Genomic DNA, 12,642 nt, shown 5'->3' with positions numbered 1-12,642 from the left:
ACTAAGGCATGACACTCACGGATTTTGCTCTATAAAATGAACACATTATCCGTGGGATAACTCAACGCGACGCATTAACCGAACGCTAAAACGGGAAGACAGTTCAGAAGACTATTACATATGTCGGCATCAAAACGGTAAAAGGACTTGTACACCGGCGGATCGGTACGGTCCCTACGACAAAGCAAATTCGTGTTAGCTTATTGCTGTAAACTTTCTCTCAGATTGAATTTTTCTGTTCCAAATTCACGACAGTTATTCATACTATGTATTATTTCGAAGGCATCTGGCAGCTACCGAATCGTCCAACTTATCCTTGCAACATTCGGGCTCTGGGGAAAGTCGGCAGACGTTTTAAGGAAGAAACCGGCTAGAGGCTACAGTCGTCTGCCAGCTCCTAAATAAAAATGGTGAAACCGCTCGAGCCGGACTACTGAAATGTTCTGTACATCCGGTGCTGTCTAGGGACGTCTCACCAGACATCCGCAAAACCGCATCAGACGTCCACAACATTTTGAAACTGCTTACGGCATTCGCAGGAAACGGGCGACCGTTCGAAGCAGCTGCGAATTTAGCTGGTATGAGCGGGTCCAGCGTCGCGGGCCTTCTGCGACGAACTGACTGCCAATGGACTGTCGTTAAAGTCGTATCCATCGAAGGTCGCGTTACAGGATGCGTCTTTGACAACCGTCCATTCGCAGCTGACCAAACCGTATTAACCCCGGTCTTGTTCTTGCATCAGGAGCCGCTTAACGAGACTGGAGCCGGGTCGATAAACAATTTCAGCAAACGGCTAAATAGTACATACTGACTAACGAGGGAGATACCCGAACACGTCCGCGTCAGATCAGCATGCACTTGGTACCATTAGAATCCTTAGAATTTCAGCTATTTTCTTTGATAATCAAAATACCCCCAGATAAAGAACTCGAGTTCAGGGATCCCTGAGAAGCCAACACAGATAAGATGGCTGATTTCCATCGAAACGTCAGCAGACGCCATACAGAGCTATACGGCGCCTTGGTACGGATGCGAGATTGCGCAACCGTCTTTCAGCGACAAGTTCAATAGCGCTTTATCGATAGCTATCGCAGTTTTTTGACTCTGTAAGCGCATCAGCATCGACTGGCTCCGTACAGATCAATGCAACCGCGGATGCTGGTGCGCGCGACAGGGCAAAATAGGTGAGACAACTGTCAAAGATACCAGTACAGAAACTACAGATTGCAGCCAGACTATTCGTAGCGCATGGCGTAGCTAGGCTGGACATTGCGTATGGCGCCTGCTGACGTTTCGATGGAAGTCAGCCATCATATCTATGCTGGCTTCTCAGAGATCACTAAACTCGAGTTCTTTATCTGGGGGTGTTTTGATTCTCGAAGAAAATAGCTGAAATTCTAAGGATTCTGATGGTACCAAGTGTATGCTGATCTGACGCGGACGTGTTCGGGTATCTCCCTCGTAAGAACGAAGTACTTCTAAAAACCGATTAACAGTAATCAGGGCATATTTGAAAAAAGCATCACCACTGACACGGAGTAACTGCGCGACAGTATACTGGTGGTACTCGCACATCTTGGGCCATAGAGACTGTACTCTGTACAATGTGAATTCCGTAGTCCAAGAGGCGCGAGCCGCTACAGTATGTTGATTGTTAACATATAGCTATGGTCTGTGGATACTCGCTTGATGTACCATCCGTTCGCATTGTCGATCAGCTGACTTATCAGTAGCACAACGTGTCTGCGCCGAAAACTGTTGCCTGCTAGATATAGACCGCGGTTCGCGCTCCAAGAAAGATGCCGGCAAAAATAGAGATGTTGGCTGGTTTTTCAAGTAGCCACTCGGCAAACTGTCGACGCGATGGGCGGCACGATCGTCACCTGCCGTCGCATAGTGTAAATCAGGACGCGTGGCTTGCCGATTCAGCTGATTTCGAGAGGGGTATCATTTCGTGAGAAAATGACAATATCATGTCGGAGAATCGCCCAGGGTGCTAACCACGAAACCAGTCGACAATTTGTTGAGTGTTACTTGAAAAATCAACAGGCACATTTTTGTCGGCGTATGTTTTGGAGCGCGGTCCTGTTACACGGTGGTCTGTCTGTGCTCTGTGGTATTTGGCCAGGCAGTCGATCTCGGTGAAGACGTTATGTGTTCTTTGCCAACGTGGCGGATGGTACCTAAGGCAGGCACGGACAGTGCCAATTACCACAAATGCTTATCATAATCCTTACCACAATATTCAACTAACTGACTTTCTAGCGTTAGACATTTGAGGGCGGTAAACAGCACACTGCGAAAATTATGCGCTTTCCCCGTAATCATTTGGGCCTCGCGCTATAAGTCAGGCTCAATGGCAACGGAGATAGCGCCTGGTTGGCGGCGGTAAGTGACTTTTACGTGCCGTGCATTGCGATTGTCAAAACTATGGCTACTCGTGTGTATGATGAATATTCCGTTTCTGTGTTTGCACGTTAAAATACGTGTTTGCACGGCGTTCAGAAAGCAGCCACTTAACTATAATTACTGTGTGAAGTATGTAGAAAGTACGTAATAATAATAAGTAGCTGTAATAATACATGTTCACTGCAGCTGGCCAACAAGATGACTAAATCAGTAACAAGTAGAACAGTACGAGTACAGCAATAGAATTAAGATTACAACATGAGTTGCTAGGATGTACATTGTACAACATGTGCACAGAGTACAACAACAGGAATTCACGAGACACCACATACATATTGCCATGCTAAATTTAATTCTACAATGAATTATTTATGATAACAAAATTCAGTAATTGATAAATTCTTCGATGCTGGGATAAATAATTAAGTTTATACGATATCAATATTTGACGTGCATCAGGTATGTGGCGTATGCCACATTCACGCAACGCGTCAAGAGTGTGGCGCGAGTCTGTAATTATCGCTGTACATTTACCCAGAAAAGAAATTACTGTGCCTGTGCATGGTATGGCATGGTAGAGGCTGCTACGCTGAATTTGCCCAGCGTAGGAGCCTGTACCATGTCTGTGTCCAACCACACCTCGAGTACGGGTCGGATACGTGGTCACCGGCATCTTTGGCCTGCGCGGCAAACTGGCTAAAGCAGACAGCGGAGAGCACTCCCTGCGATTGCTGATTACAAGGAGCGGGTTACACCAGAGCTGTACCAGAAACTGCGTATCCTGCCGGTGTACGACCGTTGTGAAGCAGTCCCAAGAACTATGGTTGTCACTGTTATATGACATCAAAATTTATAACCAAAGGATTTGCATACATTCTACCGTCCACCCATCAAGTGATTACGGTTGTTCTTACTGCAGAACATTTGACGTGTATTGTACCATCCATGCCGAACGCATCTAACGCGTACACAGTGTGGCGTGGCGCTCCATAGGCTAAACCGCGAACTGGTATTTTGCGCTGTATCTACATACACTTTAATATTCGTCGGGCTTGTACATACAGAGCAGTACATACTATTATGCTACAGTATTATTAGTTCTACAACTTGATAGTAGAAGTACGTAAGGTAGAAGCAATGGCTTACATAACTCCCGTTTAACGTTTCCGTTAGGTTCGTGATGGCAAAGTTGGTATCAACCATGCCATCGTGAACCGTAGCGGAAGCGCTACGTTACGTAAACCGTAACACCGTTATACGTAAACCGTAACACCGTTAGCGTTGGATAACGGCGAAACACGTACAGGAAATGCAGTGAGAAACTGCGGCTGCTCGTTGTCCCTACTTAGATTTCAATACATTTGTTCTTTGTTCTATAATTTGCGACCGCGCCATTTGTGTACAGAGTCAAATATCAGTAAAAGCGTGCTTCAGTTTACATATACAATATATGGGACAATATACAGTGTTGGAAAGCTTAGCTACCGGTGCATCACCGTACCAATCGAGGCAGCGGTTTTCCTGTGTATTTCATAAACGCATCGCTTTACAGGTAGCTTGTCTGTCGGCAGATTTCTCATCGCTTTTGCAAACTGAAAAGGTATTCGTGATGTACCGCAAAAGCGGGACATTTTAAATTATTAATCCGGGTTCGTGAGCGGTGTGCATTGTTGCGGGTTTCCTGGCACGTTTTCGCGCGGGAAGGAATGTAAAATGTGTGTGTATCACTTCCGGTATCTGTTACGCAAAGACATGGCGCAGGAATGAACACCATCCCAACCAAAGCGGATGCTTGTTGTCTAAGCGGCTCATCATGTCGTGTCTGTCTGTTCTAACCAGCTTACCATGAGCGTAGCATGACCAGACATATCGGAAAGCTGCCCCTTCTATTTCTAAACCTGATTTTAGTTTTCATCCTTCTTCCGCTCGTACGGGACGTTCTAATTAAAATAAGCTGCGATTTGGTGCTTATCGATTTTGGTAACCGTAATCATAGCTGCTTTGTGACCTTTTCCGTGACCTTACACTTTTTTCCAACCTGAAGAGTCTTCAGCGCTCTCGAAACGGTGAATAAGCAATCCGAGTTGAGACGCTACAAGAGCATCGTTTTAATATCATTTCCTAATAAAACCGTGACCTTTCCGTATGACCGTTTTGATGCAGCAACGTTTCCATCAGCAAAACACTTAGCGAGTATATTCACACAAGCACAACGCTTTAGTAAAATCAGCAAAAAAAACCGAAAGCCGGCAATCACAACTGCGACTGTGTACTTCCGAAGATGAGACTATTCATTTTATTGCAGAGTAATGAGAAACTAATGAAACAAATGCGGGACAGGATGAACGCGGTTTATTTGCCGAGGAACTCATTGGGTTCCGGCGGCTCGTCGAGGGCGTAGGCGTAGCGCTTGTTGACGAGCATGGGGGGCACGCGCAGTCCCTCCAGGTAGGCGCGGCGCAGAGCGGCCGGCCAGCGGTAGCGCAGCGCCGGATGCAGGCCGTACAGGCGGTTGGTGTCGCGCTTCACGGCCTCCACCATCCACAGTCCCGCGGCGTCCTGCGGCTCTGTAAGACAACATAACAGCGGTCTCATTTACACCGGTCTGCCAATCCATTACCGTTTAATTCAATATCACGCAGTTCGTGCGGAGGCGGCTTGAATAGCGTATTGTGCCTGGCGCACCGCCACCGCAGGGGATCGGTCCGGCGAAAATAAACCGCTGACGCAATGCACTGCGCAAATATGCCGGTGTATCGCTTTTCAACAATCGGTATATACGTAATATTTTTGGGAGATTAGTTCGTGTTTGCGTTGTATTTCCGGGTAATAAATTTTAGCGAAATAAATAATATTTTTATTTAGAGCGGATGTTATCTAAGCGGTTCACCGTATTTTTGACAAGCTGCTCTAAACGCGAGCGCAGCATGACTGCGATTTTTAATTTAAATCAAACTGCGGTGCATTTTTTTGCGTACTAGAAAATCCTAACATACAGAGCAACGACAACGACATCTTTATTCCCCCAGATTTCTTCTGGCAGGGGCACTTCTGGAGTACAGATATATCACATAAGAAACTGCGCCTGTGTATTTTGCTAACTGGTGTGTTTTTCCATTCCGGCAAGCGCAGTCATACCTGTTTCTGCATCATCCTTAAATATACATGGGAATACACCAATTAACATAATAATATACACATACATATACACATTAATTAATATGCATATACACATTAATATGCATATATACACACTAATATATACATATAATATACACACTAATTAATGAACACATTAATATACATATACAAATTATTATACATATACACATTAATACATATATAACAACATAATAATATACACTGAAATATACACAGATATACATAACACGCATATACATAACAATATACACATCAATTTTATGATCAGGAACTTTTATGTTAATATTTTGTTAATGAATAATTTTTTTATAGTTTATTTTTATAATTTTAAAATTTATTTTATAATTTTATGACTAGCTCTCATAGCAGTCAACTCTGTGCTGGTAGAAAATATTTGAATGCAAACATACGATTGGTTACATTTATAAAGTAATACATAAGGTAACATGACTGATACACAGTCGGTCTTTACAATTATTTAACGCGTGAATACTAAATATTTGTTTGGTATTTGCGCAGCTGGATTAATATTTCGCCGGCCTAAATCACAGCTCCCCCTTTCGAAGAGAAACGGCCGCGTTCGTTAAGCGTGAATAACTGCATTAATTTCTTTCAAAAAGACCATTGCCTACACACTCGTAATCTGATGCTTCGCTGCCTTATACCTCCCGCCACAACCGGTGATCAATTCAATTTTATTCAGTTTTATTCCCACCTGTACGCTGCTTCAACAAAAACTGACCTTTCGCAACCAGCACACCGAACGTCGCTCAGCCCTGTCGGCAGTAAGCGGACATTAAGAGATTAACGCCGCGACAAAAAGCGCCTTATACCGTCTTTCGCTGTCGTTGGCTGGATCACCATTTTTACCGCGATCAGTCGCACCTTTTTACCGGCTGGCTGACTACTTAGTGTGCATTAGGGGAATAGCATATCTTTCCTGGGGAAAACAAGCGCCTGGTTGTTGCAGAAAGGGGTGTGGTTGATGGGAGATGTAGATAGATAATGTACGTTATATACACAATCAGTTAAATATAAATTTTATATAAGGAAGAGGTGTTCCCGGGATATCGCGACGGAAGACAGAAGATATGCGTCGATAATATTGTTCAGTATTGAAAGATATTAACCGGCACGTGGAGACTCATTACGTCGGCGTTGGCTGGTCAACGCCCCAAAATTAATTTACTTCCTGTGTACTGGAATTATCCGTAATGCAGAGGGAAGCGATTACTAGTGCATCCACGCCTTGTATAATCGCGGTATTTTAATTTTACTCATATTTTTGATTTCACTTATATTTTAAGTAGACTTTTCGAAAATTGGTCACACGTTAAAATCTCGTGACAAAATATAACACGTCTTATCGTTGGCATAAGTGCAATCCGATGTAAAAAATTAGCCTTCAAAATCTGAAGGTAATCCTGTTAAGTAATTGATGCAATATTAATTTCTTTTGCGCATAGCCGGTGTACATTGAATTAATTAAATTATCACATCCGAAGGCGGATCACGTTTTCTTGAAGCTTACCCATAAAGTTTCTGTAACTTCAGTAAGCTGGACATGTGGTACCATGCCAGGCAAACTGGCATATAATTTTTTGAAAACACTTCACACAAGTCAACTGCCAAAAATATTTTACTACCTGTTAAAAATTTGAAATGTTTTAATCAGTTTCTACTCGCGTAGGCTATTGTTATATGAACTGGCTACTGTCGAATTAAATATATTGTGAATTTACCGGTAAGCAAAGTGCATACAGAATTATGGACTTCAGGTCATAATAATATAACACCAGCATCCATTCGGAAAAACAACGTTAAATACCGGTTTACACGGTACATGTACATACGGTTATTTGCAGATTACAGTACATACTACTTCGTAAATATCGGTATGGCTTTAAAATAGACATTTCGTAATAATTATCGCGACAACCCAAACGCTACTGTATAGTTTATACAAAATAATAAGAAAAGAAAAACAATAGAAATACGTACGTAACTTTTTACTTTATGTTCAAAGCAGTGGTGTGTGGTTGTAGCCGTGAGAAGTTACGAATGGACCCACTTAATCAGGATGAATTCGGCTAGAGAACTACGTTCTTACCGGCGCTATCATTGGCCTCCACATCGGCGTCCACCGGCAGCGCCTCCACCGTCGTCCACGTGACCAGCAGGACGCCGGCCAGCAGTCCCGCACCGACCAGCTTCACCAACATATCCGCTGGAATTATACCGCTAATCACACCGATAACCAGCAACGCCAGACAAATTCTTATAAAGACGGTTAAGCGCAGCGTGATCTCCGTCGTTTCCGCGAGCTGCGATGGAAGAGCAAATGGCAGCGCTGTATGCCGGTAACCCGGGCTCTTTAAATGGCGCCCGGCTTCGCGGCCGTTCCCGGCCGCGCGTCTCCCACTCGCTGCAGCTTGACGTAAACTCTACCGTACCTTCCACTGTCGCTACCTGTACGTCGGAGGAACCTGTGTATTATGTACAACTGCAGCTGTCCAAGTTTCCGTGGTCGATAATCACATTATTATACGCGACGCCGGTTGCAGCAGCTGGAAGCGCATCGCGCAGTTGGCTACAAATTTAAGCGATTTTACCGCGTAGTTTTCGAGATCTAATATGCCGGTTTCAAATACACAAACTTGGTAACTTTTCAGGGTCAAATTTTTTTGCAAACCGTTTTTCTGATTTGAACTCAGCGCATCAAATTACGTCTAAGTTTCCAGTTGTAAGCGATTTTACCGTGTAGTTTTCGAGATCTGAAAAACATGTCCAGTTGCCGGTTACCGGCAGTCAACGCCACAAGAAAAATCAACCGAAAAAACTGAACAAATCCTACGAAAAATAATACTTTTTGTTACATTTTTTTCAGTGTAGTGTTACAAATTAGACTAGCCAGCAGACCGATAACACGCACCCATGGTTTGCCAACTGCCGCTGTTCTACGAAATTCGGTACTCTAAACAGCACAAAAGCGGCATAACAATCCGCGGGTAACGATTACAGCGTTTACTCGAAACTGGCATAAAATTACCAGATTAAACAGGCTCGTTATCCTTTACTGTTGAATTACTGAGTAATTTAATACTTATTCGGTAGAATAAATTATTATTAATTACAGAGAATAATTTGGATACATTACACAGTTAAATATTAACCAAAAATTTGAAAGAAACCGGCAAGCGCCTACTCAAAGGTCACGAATGATACTAACGATCCTGGGTATTTTTTCTAATATTTTAAAATTTAATCATTTTATTTAGTGTAAATCTGCGCCGGCGCATTGATGTATGTACTGGCTGATGCCGAATAAAGCAGTCAAGCGTTCAACGTTCGCAGGTGTTCAATCTCACGAGGTGTCCCGGTACAATCGAGTAGAGTACATACAGCGTTACAGGTACAGCGCCGGTGGGAGTCCCGGTTGACGCGCTGGTGCACCGGGGAGCAGTTGGCCCTGTCAGCGCCCTTTCACGTGCACCCGGGACACTGCAATTCCCCGGTCGACGCTGTAAAGTGCCTTTTTCTACACACTCCACTGCAGCGTCATGCCCAGAGTATACCCCGTGTTAAGTGGATGGCACCGGTGTATTTAGCAACCGGCAACAAACACCCGGCTAATAAACCGTGTCGTCTATTGTCTGACTGCCTTATAAACTGGCGTGTATAGGTAAAAATAAATTGATGGATGGTGCGCGCATCAATTGGCCGGATTAGCCCAGAAAATTCCGCGATCAACGTAATGGAGAATGTTTACCACCTTTTCCCCTCATTAACAATATGTTTTTTTTTATACCAGAATACAGTAGCCAGGGATTTTAAGCAGAATACAGTACATCTCGGTAGGTTTTAATGCTGCAGACTATTAATTATGGTACTAGTACATTTTTGCTTTACACATACATGTATATAGAAGAATATGGTGTATAAAAATATGTAATTAACGAAGAGTATTTCTATGCGACTCAAAAACAAACTAAATGTTAATTACGGTATGTCTTCTTTGAAAACAGGTGCAGTAATTTTGTACAGTGTCAAAATAATGGCATACATCTCGCACACGCCATTTAAATTCAAAAAATTGTAAAATTTTATCACACGGTAAACTAAACGTACTTCTCTCTCAATCAATGTCTTGGAATTAAATTTATGTACAAGTATTTAATTATGTATGCATTTCAATGTAACCGAGAAATTAACATGTTCGAACCACTGAACACGTTAAATGCAATCGATAAGTCTGCGCCCCGATACGTTGTGTGGTGGTTGCGTAGTGTAAAGGCTTCCGATAAAGAAACTGGTACAATATCTACATCGAATAGTTTTCTCGATCTGCCTTAAACGTACATACAAATGTCCATAATTATGAAAAAAATATTTTTGCGACTAGCATATTCTTGTCAACAAAACAGCACTCTTTTACATTTCTGCGTAAATTAATGTATAAATAAATTTATTTTTATTGTTTATTCCTTAATTTCAATAATTTACTGCGTTTATTTCATTTTTAATTTGGTTACCGTTAGTACTTCTATACGTATTGCGGTGTATTGACATTCACAGCGCGCAGGAGAATTAGACATGTAATACGGCGAACAATCCGAGTGACCTTTACCATTATTCCCTTATGCCGCCGTATATGTGACGCACATTTCGCACTACTTAAACACTTCCCTTAAACCAACGTTTCCTGCACCGGTTAATCGTGGTAATTAACTTTCGTGTGAATTTCTCCCGTGTAAAGTTTTTCCACAGAATTCCCACCGGGAATCACGGCAAATAAATGCAAATAATCCAATCCGCTGCCGTGCGCACGCCGACGCCATCGCGAACATTCCCGACACTATCGCGTCGTCCAACGGTAACCGGATCGCGTACGGATGACCTTTATTTCACCTACAAAACCCCCGCGTTTCCGTTGCGTTTGGTATACATTTTTGTATATATATTTCCGCATTGGTTAATAATTATTCTTCGCGATGCAGTGGTATTGTGTGATTGTATTCTGCATCACGTGCACACTGGCCCAGCGGCCGGAAGGGGATTCCGGCGCGCCACTGGACGCCGGCATGGAGAAACGCGGTAGGTGGTGCAGCGGGACACTGTGTTTTTGTCTACTGTACAATAATATTAAATGTCCTTGCCGCGGGTCAAAAGCGGGTATTTTTGGGAAGAATTTCTAAAATGTCAAGGCGATTTTATATCACGGAAATTTGCTCTGGAAACTCTGTGACGCATGTATTGCGTTATGACATTTTCGGAATTCGGTCTACGATTCAAAAGTGCATATGTATTTTTAATCCGCAGCGTTCAAAATCCGGTAAATTTAATCAGAGATCAATTACAAGCAGTCTGTATATGCTCTGCACGTCGATTCGTTGAACACATTCAACCGTAATTTTATAAGAATTATCATTATATAGTAAAATGTTTAACGTATTGCACAGCAAAATCTTTTTCCAGAATTTGTTGCATTTATAATAATTATGATAAGCCTTCATATTTCTTATTTATTGTATTTATATATTTATTGCTATTTGTAATATATTACTTTTTTATTGCATTTATTTTAATTTATTTGATTAACAGGTTTATGCGTGCGGTTTTGTTCAGGCACAAATATTATAAATTTTCGTAATTCATCGCCTGCATTTTTATTATTACGGGTAAAATATAATTTCAGTCCGCTGTACAGTAATAATGTTAGCTTAGTCAAGGAATATTTTTTTGCAATATACAGGCATATAAATAAGTTTTAATCGCACCGCGTGACAGCCAAATAGGTCATTTCCGCTTCGTATTACGTTGCCAAACAGAGTACACTGGCCGATTTTCAGCTTGACTAAACACGCTAAATTAACGCCCGGGATTTTTCCCGGCAGTGCCCAGTAATAAATAAAATTAGATTAAAATCAAGGATGTTAGCAGGCTTCCGGGCGCGTCTGCCGGAGCCGCCGCGGGCCCGCGAGCTGTTCCGCAAGTCGGATTCGGTGATTCTGCGACTACTTTTCGGCGGCGGCGGGATTGCCGGCGGGATGCAGCCGGGACTGCTGAAGAGTCTGCGCGTGGCCGGACAGAAACGCGACCAGCTGACCGACGCCGACAACGCCGATGTGCAAATGTTCCGTCTCGACCAGCCGGAACCCAGTGAATTCCTCGGCCGCTGAACCAACCGGACGCCCGAATTTACTATGCATTTATATATATACAAGAAATTTAGTTATAACATTGATTAATTACGTTTTCGTTGGGTGGATACATCGACAATCAGTTTTATCCGAAATTCTTGATCAGTGGGGGTGATTTGTAATTACTGTGCAAATAGTGGATTTCGTAGTGTAAAGGCTCCCGGAATGTCACTAGGGAGTTTGAATTGGGTGCCTCAGGCGATTCGCCGAATTGGCAGATGTTATAATTATAATTATTAATATTATTTTGAGCAGTGTATTGACACGATGACGTATTTTTTTGAGTGTAATTCATTTTTAATTTTTTTCTGGAAAATCAATATGATCTGATACTGGCATAAATATTTTAGATAAATAACCAAGTAGAATAATTTAGCAAAAACAACTCACCTATAAAATACAAATGCATTGTAATAATACAATTTTTCAAATTAGATACTAACTAAACAAATTAGCAAAAATTCAACAGACGACAACAAAATTAATTAGATTTAAGAAAACGATTTTAAAAGAAATAAATATCTGCTGACTGGAAAGCAGAGAAAACCACTCATTGTAAATTAAGTAAATAACTAATTAAATCTCCAAATATTCAGTAAAATAGATAAACTACAAAATATACAAAAATTTTAGGAAAATAATTTCTAAAAAAGTAGAATAAATTTTTACAATGATTTGCAGACTGCAGCGCGACCCGGCAAAAATAAAACTTCATTTATTCATCAATATCCGAGCATCCAAAAAAATTTTGCCCACATTCCTAACACGATAACAGAATAAAAAACAAAAAAAAATTACGCATTACCATTTTCAACAAGAGAGAGAAAAAATTCCCGAAAATTCCATCTTTTTGGTCTGTAACAAATATTCC

The 12,642-nt window shown here is 41.9% G+C and overlaps 2 protein-coding genes across 2 annotated transcripts; one reads left to right on the top strand and one right to left on the bottom strand.

The window, feature by feature from the left end:
• Positions 1-4,547: 4,547 nt before the first annotated feature.
• Positions 4,548-7,930, bottom strand: LOC129584783 (uncharacterized). The gene is made up of 2 exons (XM_055477098.1): positions 7,682-7,930; positions 4,548-4,976 (listed from the first exon to the last, which is right to left on the bottom strand). Exons 1-2 carry the CDS (start codon positions 7,791-7,793, stop codon positions 4,762-4,764), a joined length of 327 nt encoding a protein of 108 aa, XP_055333073.1. The 5' UTR covers positions 7,794-7,930; the 3' UTR covers positions 4,548-4,761.
• Positions 7,931-10,500: 2,570 nt separating this feature from the next.
• On the top strand, positions 10,501-11,753 carry LOC129584819 (uncharacterized). The gene is made up of 2 exons (XM_055477149.1): positions 10,501-10,665; positions 11,512-11,753. The coding sequence occupies exons 1-2, from the start codon at positions 10,563-10,565 to the stop codon at positions 11,748-11,750; spliced, it is 342 nt and encodes a 113-aa protein (XP_055333124.1). The 5' UTR covers positions 10,501-10,562; the 3' UTR covers positions 11,751-11,753.
• The last annotated feature ends 889 nt before the right edge of the window (positions 11,754-12,642 follow it).

The sequence above is a fragment of the Paramacrobiotus metropolitanus genome, unplaced genomic scaffold (assembly GCF_019649055.1).
Source record: "Paramacrobiotus metropolitanus isolate TYO unplaced genomic scaffold, Prichtersi_v1.0 Parri_scaffold0000014, whole genome shotgun sequence".
Lineage (NCBI taxonomy): Eukaryota > Metazoa > Tardigrada > Eutardigrada > Parachela > Macrobiotidae > Paramacrobiotus > Paramacrobiotus metropolitanus.
Note: the sequence above shows the minus strand (reverse complement) of the source record. Positions and strands in the feature narration are given on the sequence as shown.

Bases quoted from the DNA above. Each gene is read 5' to 3' on its own strand.
- LOC129584783 (XM_055477098.1), bottom strand. From the start codon at position 7,793: ATGTTGGTGAAGCTGGTCGGTGCGGGACTGCTGGCCGGCGTCCTGCTG. The intron at 4,977-7,681 runs GTAAGAACGTAG...GTTGTCTTACAG, and splicing joins GGAGGCCAATGATAGCGCCG to AGCCGCAGGACGCCGCGGGA.
- LOC129584819 (XM_055477149.1), top strand. From the start codon at position 10,563: ATGCAGTGGTATTGTGTGATTGTATTCTGCATCACGTGCACACTGGCC. The intron at 10,666-11,511 runs GTAGGTGGTGCA...GGATGTTAGCAG, and splicing joins CGCCGGCATGGAGAAACGCG to GCTTCCGGGCGCGTCTGCCG.